The 20,144-nt window shown below is 40.2% G+C and overlaps 1 protein-coding gene across 2 annotated transcripts; it reads right to left on the bottom strand.

Annotated features, from left to right (window-relative positions):
* Positions 1-2,011: 2,011 nt before the first annotated feature.
* SPATA2 (spermatogenesis associated 2) lies at positions 2,012-18,652 on the bottom strand. Of its 2 annotated transcripts, none has more exons than XM_007475751.3 (3): positions 18,514-18,652; positions 7,418-7,860; positions 2,012-5,667 (listed from the first exon to the last, which is right to left on the bottom strand). In XM_007475751.3, the coding sequence occupies exons 2-3, from the start codon at positions 7,733-7,735 to the stop codon at positions 4,420-4,422; spliced, it is 1,566 nt and encodes a 521-aa protein (XP_007475813.1). In that variant the 5' UTR covers positions 7,736-7,860; positions 18,514-18,652; the 3' UTR covers positions 2,012-4,419. The 2 variants fall into 2 exon arrangements, with proteins under 2 accessions (XP_007475813.1, XP_007475814.1); XM_007475752.3 differs by lacking the exon at positions 18,514-18,652 and adding an exon at positions 12,718-13,282.
* Between the last annotated feature and the right edge of the window lie 1,492 nt (positions 18,653-20,144).

The raw sequence follows: 20,144 nt of genomic DNA, 5'->3' as shown, positions 1-20,144 counted from the left end.
CCTTTTTGTTTCAAAGCACTTTTATATATCTATGGTCTAAATTTGATACTAATAACCCTATCTTGTGACAGGCAGGAATTAATTTAATGCTGCCACTAATTGGGGGCAAGCCACTTTCTAGCTGAGGTCCTAGTTAGCCAGGGTCCTTCTTACTGAATGGTCTTTTCTCAAGCTTCATTTTTCTTGATGTCTGTGCAGTGTTTGGGGCAGCTAAGTGGTGCAATAGATAAGAACGCCAGGCCTAGTGTCAGGAACTCATCTTCCTGAATTCAAATCTGATCCCGGATACTATGTGATCCTGGGCAAATCACTTCACTGTTTGCCTCAGTTTCCTCATCTGTAAAATGGGCTGGAGAAGGAAGTGACAAACCATTCCAGTATCTTTGTTTAGAAAACCCCAAATAGGGGGTTCATTAGGAGTCAGATATGATTGAAAAATGACTAAATATACATGCAGGACTGACAGTTGACTGCCTTTTCATCCCACATATTTTCTGCTATCAGTTTTCAAGATGCAATCTTGAACCTGGTTCTCCTATGAGACCACTCTTGCCTCCTTCAAAAGATTATCATCCATGTCCTGACCCATTGTGAGGGGGATAATCTTGGGCTGTCTCTCTCTACATTGTCTCAACCTCATCAGCTCCCACAGGTTCAACTATCATATCTAAGCAAATGACTCTGAAATCTACATATCCAGCTCCCAAAGCTTCAGGCTTCCAATCTCCAACTGACCATTACTTCTCCTTTTGCATGCCCCATAGTTGTCTTAAACATCCAAAAGGGAACATCTTATCCTTTCTCCTCCCACAGAACTACTAGAGCAGTGTTAAAGATTTTCAAGTTTGTGCACCCAAACTGCAACTTCAAGCTGTCTGTGAACTCTCCAAATTACTCCAGAGAGTGTGGAGGGAAGTACTTGCTTTGGGCGGCCGGACAGAGGGACACGGAAAAAAATGTCCTGGGGCACTGGGAAGAGGGAGAATTGGAACAGCTCCCTATGCTGGGGCCTGCACGAATACCAGTACTTTGCCAACACTGTACTAGAGCCCAAGTTAGTTGATGGTCCTAGGGAGGTTGATTTAGTATCCATTTCTATCTAGATAATCACTTAAGGCAGTTCTTTACTTTGCATTCTCCTTCACTCCAAAGCCCACTATTTGCCAAGTCTTGTCAATTCTTCATCCACAATCTCTCCCACATCCATTGCCTTCGATCTAAACCTAGACCCTTTTGAGCTTCCTTCCTTCTAGTTTCTTACTCTTCCATTTCATCTCCTCCATATAGTTACTAAATTGATATTCCTAAAACACAGGCCTGACCATGTCACTACCTTGTTCAAGAAGCTTCAAGAGTTCCCCATTGCTTTTTGTTTGGCGTATAAAACCAACATGGTTCTACTTTAGCTCTATAGATAGATTTCATTTTCCTTCCCCCTCACTGTAGAACAGATTTAAGACTGGAAGGGACCTTGGAAGGCATTGAGTCCAACTCCCTCCTTTTACAGATGAACTGAGGTGTAGGGTTGATGGGATTTGACCCCATGACTTCCTGACTTCAAGTCTAGGACTATCATGCTGTCTTTTCAATTGTTCCTGCCAAGCTAGCTTACTTGCTGATGCCCATAAGGAACAGTCTGGTACCCAGTGCTTTTGCAATCCCCCAATTCTGCCACATCCTACCTCTTCTGTCTTGCTTCTCTAAGAGGCATTTCCTAATTCCATCCCCTCCACCTTGTGTTCTGTTGCCACTCCAGGTATATTTTGTATTTATCTGTGTTTGTGCTTTGTCCTCCCTAAAGAATGTAAGCTCCATAAGGGCAAAACTTTCGTTTTTTTCTTTATATCTCTAGGTCCTACACTTGGACTAATAAATGCTTGTAATTAAACTGACTTATAGTGAGTACCCTGGGATTTTATAACTGTATCTAAACTTGAGCCTCCTTTTCCAGTCCCCTCCAAAAACAAAACAAGACAAAAATCAAGCCAAAAAGGAGGGAAGGAAACCTCTATTAACAATAGTGGAAGACATTTTATTTTAAAATCATCTCATCAGTTCACCTATCTTGGTAGAAATCAGATGCAAAACACCTCCATTTAAAAGTCAGATATGCTTTTACTGTCTCAATCACAGCAACCTGGTACAATAAGATACACACCAAAAGAGAGTGCATGGTCAGAGCACTTGCAATTCAATAGTTTTGAACAACAGCATTTCCATGACAATAGGTACTATACACAGGACTTTTTTTTTTAATGCAGTCATCTGGGCTAAAGATTACCATCTAAGTAACATGGCTTCACAGTTTGGTAGGAAATTTGCAGTAGGCAATCTGGACATGGGGACAAGAGAACTAGAGACCTCAGAAGTAGGACAGGCATGACACTCCAGAATAAAGTAGCTAATCTCAGTAGTGAAATTCTTTAAAATCCAGTTTTATTTACAGTGTATCTACACATGATCTATCAGATCCATATACATCTGCATGTATATGTACGTATTTATGTATATATACACAGAGAGATTTTAAAAAGTCAGAGACGATTGGGGGAAAATCATTCAACTGAGCTTGATAGTCAGCAAATTAACATTGGACCACCATATCCAGCCAAATTCAGATTTGCTCCCCCTTTCCCCTTAAAAACAAAAAACAACAAAAAAAAACTTTTTTGCTTTGTTCTTAGAAATACACTTGGTGAAGTCCCAAAAGTTTTATACATTTGACACAGACTTATGGCTAAAATAATTTTGCATGTTCAGAAAGAAGCTATTTGGAATTTCTTACTCTTCCTCCATTCCCACCTCACCTCAAAACAAAATGAAAGGTGAATTGGTCATTTACTGCATGAGTCATCAGGAGGAGTGAAAGGTGTCTTCAGCTGGAAGGAGTTTTTAGGACAGGCCCTAGCATACATAAAAAGACCTAGTAAGCAGTTGGTTTCTGGCCATTTTTAGTGCAAAGATATTTCAAACTGTGTCTCACATTCTGCAAATTGAGGATAAAGGTATAGGGAAAGATGGGGCAGTTAGTCAAGGGAACAACTAAGTTACATTTCCTTCAGAAACAAGACCTGGAAAATTAGGAGAGTCAGGTCCAACTTTTGTGCCAGAGACCATGGGGTATAGTGAAGTCCTGAGGATAATAAGGCCCTTAGTGTGGCCTCTAAATTTGAGGGTACTACAGTCTACAGGGGCAGAGCCTCACTGCTAAATCTGCAATAACCCCCAAGGAGTGCAAATGGGAGGTAGGTATCTACATGTACATAGTGTGTGTGTGTATATATGTGTGTGTCTATATATATTTTAGAAAGGGAAGACAACAGCTTAGTTTATCTCTACTGACTGAAAAAAAGGAGCCCATCTCCAATGCTCCTTCCCACTACTAACAACCCAGGGAAGTTTAAGAAGCTAAGAACTAAATTGGCAAATAAACACAAGAGCCCTGTCCCTCGAAGATTAAAGCAAACCAAAAAACCCAGGGAGAAGTTATAAATAGCCACATAATGATTTTTACCGCTTTCAAGCACACAACAATGAATATATTTATTAAAAAATAAAACTTTTCAAATCACCTATTTACAGTACAAAGAAGAAAGTCAATACGTGTGCAACAGAAAGGAATTAAAACCAGGCCTCTTTTGGATGGGTGCAACACATTATATGTCATGTCAACAAGTCCACTAATACTGTACAGTAAACTAGAGGAAGCTATTGGCAGCACTACAAAAATCAAGCATGACTGACTTCTGTTCAAACTTTAAAACCTAGGGAACCAAATGTGACAGGGCTCAGGAGAGCCTACTCAGGGATCTTGGTGATTACTGAAAACAATATCTATGTGGTGGTGGTGGTGGTGATGATGGGGTGGATATTTCAGGAAGCACTTGGAGATAAGTGTCTGGGGGCAGCAGTAGAGCTGCCGCCACCACCACCCCCTTCCCTGGGAGAGGCTGTGAGAGAATGCTCTTTCACAAATCTCTCAGAAGTCCCTGGAATGGGAACCAAGAATCTCTGTGGCTGTCCCTCTTGAGCCCACTGCAGCTCATCAGTGGGGCAGCTGGGGAGTCACTTGAAAACCTTAGGTATCAAACTCCTTCAAAAACCAAAACTGGGCAGGAGTGGGTGTAGGTGATGGGTGCATTAAGAGAACTAGCAAGCCCAAGTGCCAAACTGGAAAGGAAACCCAGTCCTCTTCCCCCTCATTGAATCACAAAGCATCTGTTGCTGGAAAGATCTGACAGCATTGTGGATCCCAAGGTGCATACCAGCTGGATGAGGCCACGAACATGTCAGCAACTGAGGGGTGAAATGTCATTCCCCATAGGTCAGCAGAGCTCCACTTCCGAGGTCAGTGTAAGACTTCTCCAAGGAAGTCAAAGTACAGTTTTAGCCCTTTGTGCAGAATATGCAAGTTTGAGTCTATCTATACACAAGATGGGAGAACGGGGTTGATTTATAGTTGAGCTGACTGTTAGGCATGAACTTGTGTTGCTCACTCTTTTTGCAGCATGGATCGTAGTGGTAAGCAGTGAGGCAGGTATCGCATGAGACTTTTGAACAGATTGCACATGTGTTAGAGGCCCCTGACCGGTTACAGAAGCCACAGCGAGATGCAGCCCCAGCCTTGGATTTTGAGTGGAGGTGGGATCCCCTTTCAGGGCCCTGAGTCTGTGACGTATACAGAGACTTCTCCCTCAGAGTGGCCCCATGGGATAAACCATCATGGGGGCCTGATTTTATGGGGAAGTTGTTCTGTTTGGTGACAGGATAGTCCTGCCGACACGTGAATACAGTTTCACACCGCTGGCAGAGCGAGGAGCCACATGTTACGCCACAGCTTTGGCACTTGGAAGAGGCAATCTCTTTGGCGGGATGTGTACGCTTCTGGTAAAAGGGGTTGGAGTCATTTCGGAATAACCACACATCTGGCTTGAGAGAATCTGGTCTCCTATATGTACCCCTAGAATCTGGATCTGTGTAAAGGTCTAGGTCATCTTGAGGGGAAAAATAGGTGTTATAAGGGGGGATGGTTCGTAACATGCCATTGGGATTGGAGGAAAGGGGCACAAATTCATCAGAACAGCTACGCGGGGAGCTGGACATAGTCAAGAGAGAGGGAGATGGGCGAATAATTTCATCTTTGATGTCATCTTCCACATCTACCAATACAGGCTCCTTCCTGAGGCTAAGTGAAGTCATCAATGGTGGCTTCTTACTCTCCCAGTAACTATCGTAAGTGTCCATGGACTTGGAAGGCTTATTCACTTTGGGCTTGAAGTAATCTTTAGCTGCTCTCTCACTAGCTGATTTCTGAAGGGCCATCCGGGCCATAGAAGCAGTGAGGTTCTCCTTACACTCCACTCGCCTCTTCATGGCATCTGAGCAGCCCCTCACGTCTTCACTGCTGTGCTTACGCTCATTCACCACATCCAGCTCTGAGTAACCTTTGTCCTTCACCTGGGAATGTATCTCGAGCAGCTGCTCACACTCTACTTTGGCCAAAAAAAGTTCAAAAGAGACCATTTTCACCTGCAAAATTTCTATCAGTTCTTTGAGCCTGTATGCACTCCCAAGATCCTGGACATAGCCCATGTAATTCAAGATGACTCTGATGTCTTCTTCTAGTAATGTTGATTTCACATAATATACAAAAGGTCCTGTGTAGGTCTAGAAAAGAGGAGGGAAAAACATCCAGTATTATCTCTTTAGTCTACACAAAATGGAAGACAATTTCCATTTAATTGCAATATAGTTCATGAGGGGAAAAGTGAGGGAAGCAAATTACTTTACTAGACTCATGCTCTAGGAGAGTAAATATTTATTTAATGTCTAAGACACTAGTGTGAGGGAAATTCCACATTCTCTCTCGTTCTGAAAATCCAGGACTCGAGCTGATGATTTTGTGGGTCAGGAGCTAGCTTTCTACCAGAAGGGGAAACGAGTGAATGACAAAGGGGAGCAGATTCAAAGGAGAAAATCCAATGACAAAAATAATTCTTTCTTGGTTTCAATTAATATAAAACAATACAATTAACCCATTTTAACCTGGTAAAATTATTTGAATGTTCTCACAGAACGCCTTAACACAGACTCATGAGGCTAAATTACCATCTAACACTTTAGAAAACTAACACTTTATACACGTTAGAAAGATTTCTGGAGAACCAATCTAGGGACCATCTATGATATAGAAATCTGGTTCAAACTGCAATAAATAGAATATTGATTAGAAATAAGATGATTCAATTTCTAGTATAGGCTCTAGTTAGTGAGTAAGCACAGGCAAGCCATTTAACCTTTTTGGAGCTCTTACTTCCTCTGTAAGAGGAGGGAATAGGGACGAAACTACCAAACTCTATCCTACTACATTTCTTTTAGGTAACCTGAATGAGCATACTGGGAAATTAATGAATTGGGAGGAAAAAAAATGTCCTATCTTGCCCTTCCCTTTAAATGCCCATTAGCACATACTCTAAATCATAGAAGCCACTGGCACAATTAATGAAAATCCGGTTAAATCTGGTCAGGTCAATTAAATTCTCCTCCCAGAATCCCACCTACCTGGTAGAGTACACCATGAAAGATATGATAATGTAATGAAAAGGGATACTTTATTTGAAATAAGAAGGGCTGAGTTCAAAAGTCACTTCACCCCTACAAGCCCCAGTTTCCTCATCTATAAAATGAGGATAACAACTCATTATTTCCCTCACAAGGCTGTTGTAATTCTTAAAGCATTAAAGCAATGCCAGTTATTTATATCATCCTTCAATTGAAAAGTTTTAGTCTTAAGGGCCAAAAAGGTCCAGAGGCACCAAGTATAATTGGTGATGCCAATCACTGGATGTCTCTATTGCTGGTTTTCATCTTTCCCAAGATAAAACCAATGAAAATTATTTATTCTATGTTCATTAAAGCTGGTAAGGGTTTGGCAACTTTTTCAAGTCCTTCATTTTACAGGCGAAAATTTAGCCCTAGGGAGAGAAGGGGCTTGCCTAAGTCACATAATAATGAGCCAAGTTGAGATTCAATTTCAGTTCCCTTGATTCCAAACCCAAAGTTCCATTCACTATCCGACTGGGCCCAAGGACAAAAGGAGCAATCTAATCTTTGCAAAATCATAGATTCATTATAGCTGGAAAGAGATTGTCTAATTCCCAAACCCTTATTTTACAGAGAAGAAAAGTGAGTCCCAGGGAGAGGAAGTAACCAAGAGGTCACTCTACTACTTAGTGTCAGGCAGGTGTAGGCCTGAAACTTAGGTCTTCAGATTCCTAGTCTAAGCCTTTTCTCAGTATACTAGGCCTCTATAACTTTAGGGAAACATGAATAGAGATAGATGTAAACCTGGAGAAGAACCTTCCCTACAGCTTATTTTTATTTAAGCTACAGAAAAAAGCACTTCTGTATGCCTTACTTTAATACTTTTGAATTCCTTCTTCCAAGGATAAAGGAAGAGGTTGATTGCCATTGTCTCCAACACATTGAATGCGCTGTGCAGAGTCCGCAAGTTAGAGGACCTCAGTGAGCGAAGGGAGCTCTCAACCACCTCATAAAATTTGATCAACCGGAATCTATGAAAGGGCTCGATCTTATGCAGACTGAGCACAGCTGAGGCTGCCACCCGGAGGTACTCATCATTGATAGGTCGTTGCTTAGTGTTGGAGGCATCCACTTTGGACTCGTGAAACTGCACGTACTTCCTGAATAAGTCGTCTTTATATTTTGTATCCATTGAAATCAGCTTTCCTAGAACATTCCCAGGTAGCAGCTACCTCATCTCTTCCATGGCTTCTCTCCAGGGGGCATGGCAATCTTTAAGGATATTGGCATGTTACCTGCCTTGGCCAACTGTGATTTCTGGAAAAGTAGAAACAAAAAAGATATTAGTAGTGTTTCTACATGATCACTAATAAACCAAGTTTCTGAGAATCAAGACCTTCCTTCATCTTGATCCATCATCAGCTATTATTAACTCATTAATTTAAATATTTCTAAGCACCAACTGTGTTGTAGAACATTGTGCTAGGAGATGCATAAAATTCAGATCAGACTGCTGCCTCATGGAACTTACAATTTAGTAATCTGGAAACAATTTTGAAAATAATAAGGGACAGCTCACTGGCTCTGTGGATAGAGAGCCAGGCCTGGAGTCAGGAGGACATGGATTCAAATCTTACCTCAGACATTTTCCTAGCTGTGTGACCCTGGGCAAAAGTCACTTAACCCCACTTACCTAGCCCTTACAGTTCTTCTGCCTTGAAATCAATATTGGTTCTTAGTATTGATTCTATGCCAGAAAGTAAAGGCTTAAGGAAAAAAAATTATATGCCAAGCAATAAATATCTGGACTAATCTCAGTTTAACAAAAACTTTTTTTCACTTAATTAAAATTTAAAATCATAGCAGTTGATCCAAATAATATAAATTCCTTCTTATAAAAGTGGCTTGTTAACCATAAAGTAATATATATAAATGTACCATTTCAATTAGTTTTCATTACATCTTGTAGTAAAAGTAGCATCCCCATTTTGCAGATAGAAAATCTAAGACTCAAAAGGTTAAGTGACTTGTTTAAAGTCATACAACTAAGTAAATGATGAGACTCATACTCAAAAACCCTAAATCTAGTGCTTTCCTTCCTTGATGTGGTCTACAAAATGATTTAATAATTATATTGGAGGGGCAGCTAAGTAATTCAGGGAATTGAGAATCAGGCCTAGAGTTGAGAGGTCCTGGGTTCAATTTTAACTCAGACAATTCTTAAGCTGTGTGACCCTGGACAAATCACTTAACCCCCATTCACTGGCCTTACCACTCTTCTGCCTTAGAACCAATACACAGTATTGATTCTAAGATGGAAGGTGATAAGGGTTTAAAAAATAATAACAATAATATTTGATTTAATGAGTATCTTAGATAGTCTTAGGGTCCTGAGGATAGATATTAAGAACTAAACTGAATTTCCTGCAGAACACAGTCAAACTGATCTTATCTTCTGAATTAATTCTGAATATAATGTCAAGTTTCAAAAAACTAAGAGCCAATGTCAATTTCATTTTTAAAAGCCTATACTTATCTAACTTCCACTTACTTCTACCCTAATGCCTCATTGTGGAATAGAAATCATTCTAACTTGTCAAAGGTTTTATTAAGAAGTATAGGTTCTGGCAGGTTCTACCATAGAGAGAAAGATTTCAGGCATGATTCAAGCAACAGACTCAAACCAGAATAGAGAAACTCATTGGTAGGAAACTGGCCACTTAATGATGAAATTTTTGCAATGGGAACCCACGAAACAACCTTTACCTTGTCTTAGATTGATTCTAAAGCAGAAAAGGGGTAGGGATAGGAAATGGGGGTCAAATGTCTTGCCCAGGGTCACATAACTAGGAAGTATCTGAGGTCAAATTTGAACCCAGGACCTCCTGTCTGTCTCTATGCCTAGCTCTCAATCCACGGAGCCACACAGCTGCCCCTAGAATATTTTTAGACACATATAAATATTAGCTTAGCTGCTGGTACTACAAAATACAAAATAGTTATGTAATCAATGAGTGAACTTATTACTGGAGAAATTGAACATCAGTTGTGACATTCTCATTACAGGAAGTTACTGCTAAATGAAAGGCTGGCAAATAAGGAAGTCAGTGAAGTTGGTTTTACCTCAATCCAAAGTCAACAACAATAGAAAAATCACAGGATGTCTGGTCATGATCTCCCACTCCAATGTTTCTAGTAGGCATTTGCAAAAAGACCCTTGTGAAAATACGCACATCTCACATACCAACATTCTTTGCTGAAGATAAAGACAAAGAAAAATTCTACAAAGAACTTAAGACTTTTAAAATTAAATGGAAATACTTTGATAACTGGTGTCTAATGCAAAAGTAGTGACTGAAAGGACAGCTAAAAATATGAGAAAATATGATTTGGGAGTAAATTAGGTTAATAAAAAATGAGAAGCAAGTGGCATATTATAATCTACATAGAAATCTCACAAGTATTTTCTTCAAGAAAAGTATCAGGAGGCACTGAACACAGTAAATTCCAAGTAAACATCAAAAAATAAATACAATTAAAACAACTCCAATATATAAGACACTGATGTGAAAATGTGGGACCCAATTAGAGGAATGGCCATTAACACAAATTATAACTATTCTGTAAAGAACTCTTTAAAAGAAAAACCCCTTACCTTCCATCTTAGAAATGTAAGAATTAAATTTTAATGGTTTGACTGAAATATATGCTCAAAGTTGAAATGACTTTATTAGCTTTTATTTACAAATGAGGTGGAAAGAGTGAAAGTAGAGAAATACAAAAGGGTAGAGAAGACATTAACCTATCTAACTAAATATTGTTCCAGTGCTTGGCTCAGCCAGGGCTTATTATAACCTACAATTGGAATTAAACTCTCTCCAGAAGACAGGAAGGGAAAGCCAGCTATCCACTCACCCAAGTTCCCTCCAAGAGGCAGGTCAAGACAATGACTGGAGCTGAAGGTGACTACTGAGGCCAACTATTTCCCTCTAGAGCTGACCTTCCTTACACTGACTTCCTTTTTAGTCTCAGAAATTCAGGGCCTTTTATAGTGGCTTCTTGTCTCCTCCCCTCTTCACAGGGGCCAATCACAGCTTCCAAATTGTCTAGCACTGCCCAGGGAGGCAGTGTTTGTGGGAACCAGTTTGCACCTTCTGGAGGGGTAAATACTCATCAAAAAGGATTCACAGTTTCTGAGGGTGTGAACTCTTAAAAGAATTCACAAGTTTCTGAGTTAGAAAAAAGGGTGGAGCTCTCCAAGTATCTTGCTGGCTTCTCACCTAGCACTGGGTAGGATATAAATTCACTAAATGGTTTGTGAGCTTCTCTACCTAGTTCAAGTTTGTGTTGATTCAAACAAAAGGTAGACAATGGAGAGTTAATCCTGTCTTCACAAATCTAATGAGGTAACCAAAGTGTTAACTCCAACTAGGCAAAGAGAATAAAGGATTCCCTTTTCCCAAGTGTAAACTCAGAATTGACAAAGAAAACAAAGAATTCCCTTTCACAAAATCAATACTACGTATTGGTTCAAGTCAGAAGAGCTGTAAGGGCTAGGCAATAGGGGTTAAGTGACTTGCCCAGAGTCACACAGCTAGGAAGTGTTTGATCCAGATTTGAACCTAGGACTACCTCCCATCTTTAGGCCTGGCTCTCAATCCACTGAGTCATCCAGCTGCCCTCTGTAAAAAACTCTTTTAACAAGTAAATCAATTGTCATAATAAACAGAAAGATTAAAAAAATAAAGCCAAAACCTCAGCTTGTGTACATTGGATTTTCTTGTTAAGTGGAGAGATAAAGTTTTAGAATAGAAACTTATGGAGAAAGATAATGTGTAGTATAACCTCATAAAACAAAATGGCAGTGAAGAGAAAAAAAGAGTTTAAAGAAAGCCTAGAGAGAGAGATGCAGTCATTCCAAGGGCATTTAAGATGAAATGAGAAGGACAAGAAAACAGAAGAAAAATGTAAAAGAACTATAAAAATTTTACAAACTCTTTTTGCTGTCATGGATTGTGATGCTGCTACATTTGAATTCTGACATCACAGTCCTAGATGTGCTAGTAGAAAGCGGTGGAAATTGTAATGAAGAAAACAAAGATGGGAAAAGCTTCTAGAAAAGAAAAAGTCTACACAGGCATCCATCCATACTGGTGACATAAATTTGGAGGTGTTAAAGATATCAAATCTGATCTGAAAGAGAAGATACCTTTCCCTTGTCTATACAAAATGTTTATGAGAATAAACATTCATCAAGGCCATTCTTTATGAAAGCAGGAGAAGGGAACTGGCAGATTTTGACAATTTTTGAAAACAAGCAAACTTACAGTCACACAACTAGTGTAGAACACTACAAAACACTACACATACAAAATAATATCATGCTTACTATTTATTGACTATAAATAGTATCACATTTCATAAGACTAAAATACTACCTTTTACACACTCTCTTGCAGCAAAGTATCTTCTGTGAATATCAAAATACTAGAATAGTTCTGGTAAAACATAACAGATGTCTTATTTGATAAACCTGTTGCTATTCATTTCAAGGAAATTATAAAATAAGGAGACATGGTCTCCAAAGGTGTTATAGACTTTGGCATACAGTCAAGTCAAAGAGGGATTCTGGAGAATGAGGACCATCAAATGTTCCTGTTCTTCAGTTCCTTTCACTGGATCATAATGAATATCTTATCCATAAATCATGGGGCTCTATTCCCCCACCCTTGTAAAATATTTTCTCTTTATAGAAATTCTCTTATCACTGGTTCGATTATCATCTTTACACAGGTAATCCTCAGATCTATATGTCCATTTCATAATCTCTCCTTGAGCTTTACTCCTATTTTTATTACTAAGTGTCCTTTAAACATCTCCAACTAGTTCCCCTATGTGTACCTCAAACAACCTTTGCTAAATGAAACTGAAATCTGACTTCTCCAACCTAGGTTTTCAACTCTGGAGCCACTTGTCATCTCCTCCAAAACCCAATCCAATTAATTGCCAGGTTTTGTCAATTCTATATCTATCTCACAGATAGACTTGGAAGGGCTCTTGGGGCCAATTAGCTAAAATTCCTCTTTGAGAAGGTCTCCTACAAGTGATATCCCCATTTCCTTTCCTTTCACTCTTTAACTCCTTGCAGTCTGCTTTCCAAACTCAAATACTCACATTTAACTCAAACTGCTCCTTACAAAGTTACCAATGATCTTTTCATTGCCAAATCTAATGGCCTTTTCTCAACCCTCATCCTTGATCTCTCTGCAGCCTCTAAACATTGTTGATCCCTTTCCTCTTCTTGATACTCTCTTCTCTCAGATTCCATGGTACTGCTCTCTTCTTGTTCTTCTCCTACATAACTGCTTCTCTTGTGTTTTCTTTGCTGAATCTAGCATCCATATTGTGTCTGCTAATGAAGGGGATGGGGTGGGGGGTGGCTCAAGGTTGGATGCTGGTTTCTCATCTTCCTCAGTATTATTTTAATTGGTGATCTCATCAACCCCCATGATTCAATTATTCATCTCTAAGATGACTCTCAGATCTACTTGTTCAGTCCTAACCTCTCTCCATACCTCCATCACATCTCATCTATAACTTCCCTCTAGAAATCTCGAGCTGGTTGTCCCAAAGACACAGAAAATCCAACATGTCCAAAACTGAACTCACTCATCACCCAACCCCTCCCCTAATCCTAACTTTGTTATTACTGACAAAGATGTTGCCATCCTGCCACTCATCACTTAGGGGCCGATCAGATAACTTCTCTCTCTATTCAATCAATAGTTAAGTCCTGTGGATTCTACTTTTGTAATTCTCATATAAACCCCCCCCCCCCCTTCTCTACTGACACTGCCACCACCCTCATACAGGTCCTTGTTGCCTCACACTCAGATAACTGCAATAGCTTACTAGTTGGTCTTCCTGCCTGGTCTCCCCCATCTCAAATCCATCTTCCACTCAGTTGTCAAATTGATCTTTCTAAAATGCAAATCATCCCCTATTCAATAAACTCCAGTGGCTCCCTATTAACTCTAGGATAATCAAATATAAAATTATCTATTTAGCTTTCAAAGCAGTTTGTAGCCTGTTCCCTTCTTAACTTTCTGATCTTCTGACACTTATTTAAATCACTTCCTTCCACTTTCTCTACCACCCAGTAGCACTAGCCTCCTCAGATCCTCCATCTCCTGACTGAACATTTTCACTGGCTACCACCACCCCCCCCCCCCATCCATGGAACTCTTCCTCCTCACTTCCCTGGCTTCCTTCAGATCTCAACTAAAAGCAAACCTTCTAAAGCTAGTTCTTCAGTCTTTTATCTTGGTGCTTTTCCTCTGAAATTATCCCCAAGTTAGCCTACGTATATCTCATATATGTGTAGTTGTCTACATGTTGTCTCCCCAATTAGATTGTGAACTCCTTGAGGGCAGGGACTGTCTTCTAACTTCATTTCCCACTGCAGTGCTTAGGACAGGGCCAGGCACACAAGCAGGTGTTTAATAAATGCTAGCTGACAGACTGATACTGTGCTGATTGCTACATGACCTTGTATATAATTCGGTCTCCTAAATAAGATCTGTAAATACTCCAGTTTTACCTAACTAAGCACATAGGAAAAGCAAAATACAATAATATCTATTGTTCAGACTATAGTACATAGTTAAGATAGCCAACCTGTAGAACTTGTCCACCTGTACATATCTTTTGGACAGGCAAAAGCAAATAGACCATAATTGGAGTTTAGAAATAAACAGGAAGAACAATCTAGATTGCCTTTGGGAAACTACATATTTCTTTTTAATGAACCCCAAAAGCTTCTTCCTGAAACAGCCCGTCTTTTCAACACCAATATTCCTCCTGTGCTGCTAGAGGTAGCTCAATCAGAGAATATTGCAATCTTTGAGGAACTAGAGTTAAGGATCACCCTTATAGCACGATGGAGGTTGTCCAACCACATATAATGGGTATGAGCAGGCTATAACACTACAGTTCAACGAATATTAAATTTTTCCTGCATGCTAGGCACTGTGAAAAGTGCTAAACACAATAAGGGATAGGACATGGATGATGTAACAAAGGATGCTGAGATGGAGAAGCTGAACAGATTAAGATATGATACAAAGAGAGTACTGGCACTGAAGCCAACATAAGAGAAAATGCTCAGAAAGAAAAGACTGTAGGCAATGTAAAAAACTACAGAGTGAAAATAAAAGGAGGCCCTAGAAAAGGCCAATAGTTGAAAGATCATTGATAACCTTGGACAAAGTGGTTTCAGTTGAGTAGTAAAATCAGAAACCAGACTGCAACTTGAGGACAAATTCTTCAGAAGTGATATAAAAGGATGTCATAAGAGAAAAGCATGACCAAAAGGGAAAAAAAAGATGGGCTGGTCACATAGCCATAGGAAGGGATACCTGACAATTCATTCTGTCAAGAGAATAAGAAAAACACCTCAAGCTCATTGGGAGGCCCTCTGGGATGAATTTACCCAAAGAACATGGACATGAACTGCATTAACATATTAATGCAATTAAATTTTTCAAGTATCAACTTACATAATTTATCTAAAAGATGTCATAAGCTGACTACTAGGACCAGCAGACAACTTTTTCTGAAGCATTTATATACATTTTAACTAAAGGCATGGAAACTTCCTTAAAAATCACTTAAAGAAGTGATCAATCTGGAGGTTATTCAACTGCATATGATGGGCACTTAAGGGCATCTACTTAATACAGTGGATAAAGCACTGGACTTGGAGTTGGGAGGCACAGGATTCAAATTTGACCTTAAGACACTTCTAGCTGTGTGACCCTGGGAAAATCACTTAATACCATTTGCCTAGCCCTTGCCATTCTGTCTTAGAATTATTACTAGGACAGAAAGTAAGAGTTAAAAAAAATTCACTTAAGCTTCTTCTTAAAGCTCTAATCTTCTCTAAACCAAGTACAGTAACTCTGAAAAACAAAAGCAAAAACCCAGATTCCTTCAAACTGAGCTCACAAATTTGTATTTTCTACTAAGGCTAGTTGTTTTTAGCTATAAAAAGTCTAAACTTATAATACATGTCAACATTAATAAATAATTTTAAAAAGGCATTTGGCATTTACAATCATCTTTGGCTATAATTTTTAATCATACAATTCATAGCACAGAAATAGTGGTAGAAGAACTGAACTGGGAGGCAAGATTCCAGTCCTATATTATTAATTAGCTGGGTGACTTTGGGCAGTCTTTCTAGACCCATCTCCTCATCTAGAAAATTAGAAGGTTGGACCAGATGGTCTAAGAGCTCCTATAGCTCAAACACATTTAGGGGTGAATCCATTCCAATAATCCATGATCTAGTAGAGTGTGTAGATTGGGGGCCAGAGGCATAAACTGGCTGCTGAATAGTGTTGGGCCCAAATTCAATGACCCAAATCTCTTACTTGTATGATACTAAGCAAGTCACTTAACCTCTGTATGTCTCAGTTTCCCCAACCAAAAAATGGGGATAATAATAGCATCACATTTGCAGAATTGTTGTGAAGACCAAATAAAATATGTGTTAAAATACATTAACACAGTGTTTGGCACATAGTAGGTACTACATAAATGCAGTGCTCTTCCCTCATCCCCTTAGCCTTTTTACTTTTCTACAAAATGATGGAAATAACTGGATGAACTTTAAAGTCCCTTTTAGGCTCTAAAATTATGATTCTAGGACTCCTAATTTTGTTCTAATCCAGTTACAAAATTCTAGTTTTTAAGATTAGGTAATTTAGGCAAGTTCAATTTAGGGCTCTTATGTTAGAAAGGTCTATACAAGTATGGTCAAATTCCCAAAACAAAATTCTAATGAAAATATTTCTGCCTTCTGACACAAAGCAAGAATAGAGCAAAACTCTCCCCTTCTTTTATTCTTTTACCTCTTCCTAATGAGAAAAAGTAAACCCTTGTTATAGGGGTGCCAAGGTCCAAAATTAATTCATTTTGGAATTTACACTGGCAGCTCCTCATACCAGGAAGGGAATAAAAACTTAATCGTCTCTGGTCCCAGTGAAAGCTTTCTCTGAGCATAATGTTTGCATTTTATTCATTTCCAGCCAGTATTCCCAGCACTTTGAGAATTGAACAAAATTACACTCTATGCAAAGCAGCATAGTTAGAGAAGACTAAGGCAGCCCAGCTGCAGAAGCAGTTAATTTATCAAAGCAGTCTGAGGATCAGGATGCAAGCACTTGTCACTCTCTCAAAAGCCTCAAATGTAAATATCTAAAGCAGTCAGACAGCTGCAAGAAAGCAAGGTGCCCAGTCAGCATACACAATGCTTCAAAATAAGGCCCCTTTTTGAAAAAGCAAAATGCCAGTTAGAGATTCTGCAGCTCAACCAAGATTTTTTTTAAATCACCTCAATAGAAAGGTATGTTGTTTAAAAGCCAAACTGAGCTCAAGTAATTATCCTGCCCAAAAAAGCATTAGCTCACCTTCAGCTCAGTGGGCCTATTCAAACACAAACATTTTCAGAAGCAGCATGGTGAAAACACATCATTAACCACAGGAAAAAAGGCAACAGTCATTTCTATCACATTTCACCCTAAATCCACAGAATAGGGCAACCCTATATTTGCATAACTTCATGGGAATTACTTCAGAACAGAAGCAAAAGAATCCAGAGATTTCCAATATCCCAAGGAAATCCACAAGACACCTTTCATTAATAGCTAACATACAAAGACTTGATTGGATTCAGTCTAGCCCATCCTTTCCACTTAATTTCAAAATTAATCCCACATACTAGAACCGGATTTTTGAACCTCAGAATTGGGTCAATGGAGCTAAAAGTTGTCCTTTTCCTGTTTAACAGCAGCTATGCCCCTCATGGGACTATGAAGAAGGCACGCTGAAGCCATTTCCCTTGAATGGAAAAAGACTGGAAGAATTTCCTTAGGAATCTTTTTGTCTCCTACCTTCGGTGTCTCTATGGGCCTTAGGGAACTGGCAGCCTTAATAATGTATACCAAGGGTGAACATCAGTCTCAGAACCTAGAGATCAATCTCTGGCTTCCCTGCTCTCAAAAGCAAGATCTTGCTGTTTACAACTCTCACAAGACCTTCAAACTATGGGAATTAAAAAGATTCCTCACCTACTTCTCACTTGAATAGGATTAATCTAGATGCTCAGTGCTACTTTTCCAACCTAAATCACCAATCCCCTGCCCCATTCCCCAATTCTTTATTTTTAAAGGATTTTTTCCCCTTTTTTATCTCCCTCTTGAAGAAATTATTAACTTCCAGAGCTTCTGGAAAAACCACACCTAAGACAAAATCACAAAAATGAAAGGGTGCACACCTTGAAGTGCCAACTGAGTCCTACATCTCAGGATCTCTGGAACTGAGGTGGCAGAGCTACAGAACACCGTTATTTTCATAGACAACCAGAGATTTACAAAATCAAGTCCTAGTATGTTCTCCCAGCCCCACAATTTATCTTCCTCCACCCCGGACTTACAGCAATCTCAGCTTCAGCATTTTTTAGGGATTATATTTCAGTTCATTTCCATTTGTCCTTCTTCTCGGGGTCCAAATTCAGCAACACCAACCTCGCTGACTGGTGTTCTACTCTAGGCTCTCAGATTCTACGCCCAAGCCTCTACCGTCGCTACAACCTCGGATCCCAGCTCCCGGCCCTCCTCTCCATGCCGCCCTCCGGGGTCTCTACTCTCGTTCCAACCAGGAGTCCTGGACCAGTACTCTGCTCAGGATCACCCCAGGAACTCTTTAGCTCGGAGAGATTAGAGGTCGTAGTGTTAGACCCTCCTCCCACGCTCCGACCTCCTCTTACAGCCGCCCCTTCCTCAGATCGCCCGGACTTAGCCTCTCCCCAGAGCCCCGTCCGGTCAAAGCCCCGAGCCCGGGGAAGCCCCGCTAGCCCAGGGGGGAATTTCCGCCAGAGGCCACCCCATGCTAAAGGCGGATACTTACTGAAGAGACCGCTGCCACTTCGGATCGTGGCAAGGAGAGTGCCAGAGGTGGAGGAGCTGGAGCTGGGACACAGGCGTTCGGTGCTCCAGCCACCCGAGGGGCGAGCGAGACCCGTACCCAGAGGGACGAAAGCGACCCGGAAAGACACAGACCGGAAGTTATAGGGTTCTGCCGCGGCTGCGCGCGGAGGAAAAAGAGGAAAGGCTGGGGCTCCGCCCGGTTTAAGGCGAGCACCTTCCTGGGAAGCGGGCTATGAGACGGCGTCGGCCGCAGGGTTGACGGCGGCCTCTCTCCAATCCGGCCCTAAGAGGGAGAGCGGCAGGGAGCCGGGGCGACGACCCGGAAGTCAATGGAAAGGAAGTGACGTTTCAGAGCGAAGACCCAAGGTTGTGGCGGTCTGAGTTGCCTTGGAAACCGGTGGGGTGGGGGGTTTAGATTTAGTGCCCTATTAACTGGGAGCTCAGATGCCTGGGTTGTCTCTTTTAAGATAACAACGCTTTCCACTCGCGGGACTTTTCCACTCTCTTATTACACGGCAAATAATTTCAGAGTTTCCGAATATCTTAGCCTAGATCTTCATTTCCTCTTGTCGCTGACGGGAAGGAACCAGCCACTTTGCGATTCCCCAGACAGCAGGCCCAGAGGTTTAAGAAGTGGTGCCCCCCTGTTTACATTTCATAGGGATGGACCCATGGAGCCCATGACAGAGCACTTCTTTATCCCTCTTCCAATAAATGCCAAAATTCACTTCATAATAGAACTGGACAACACCTTAGAGATTAAGTTTCTCTAACCCTAAATTCCTCATCTATAAAATGAGGGAATTGTATCTGAATGGCCTGTAAAGTTCCCTTCCCACTTTACAGCTACATTCTTGTGATCACCATCTATCTCCTTTTACAGATGAGGTTTCTGTTTCCTAAAAGAGGGAATGCAGCTTACATAAAAGTTCCAAATAAGGAATATGAAAATTTTAATTCATGGAATCTAAAACTAACATAAAACATTAACTAAGAATGTAGAATGCAAGTTCTTTGATAGCAAGGATTGTGTCACTTTTATATTTATGTCCTCAGCACTTAAAAACTTGCTTGGAATTTAGATGCCAGAGAGATGGAGACTAGATACTTGATTCCATTGGAATATCCTTCCAGAGGAGAAAACTCCATCTACCAATGAAATCTGGCTCCTCCTCTGCAATTTAAGTTATAGAGTTGTTTAGAGTGCAGAGAGCTTAAGTGATGAGTCTACGGTCAAACCACCAGTAAGTATCAAAAGCTGGGACTTAACTCAAGTCTTCTCAGCTCAATGCCCTACTCTATTCACTGCCTCTCTTCCTGGCACATAAATGTTCACACTTAATAGCGTGCTTCTTAATAATGCTTCTGAACCTCAATTGCCATCACTGTAAAATGAGGAGTTTGAACTAATTGAACTACATAGTTTCTAAAGTCCCCTTCCAACTGTATTTTCTAAGATTCCTTCTGTTTCAGAAAGCCAATGATTAGAAGCACAATTTGGCCACTTTAAATACTAATTAGAATTTGGGTTTTTTTTTTAAAATCCTTGATTTTACAGTGCATTATTTTAATTATGTCTGTTTTATTAGCATCTTCCAATCTTTGGGCTTT

Source organism: Monodelphis domestica, chromosome 1 (genome assembly GCF_027887165.1).
Source record: "Monodelphis domestica isolate mMonDom1 chromosome 1, mMonDom1.pri, whole genome shotgun sequence".
NCBI classification, from domain to species: Eukaryota; Metazoa; Chordata; class Mammalia; order Didelphimorphia; family Didelphidae; genus Monodelphis; species Monodelphis domestica.
Note: the sequence above shows the minus strand (reverse complement) of the source record. Positions and strands in the feature narration are given on the sequence as shown.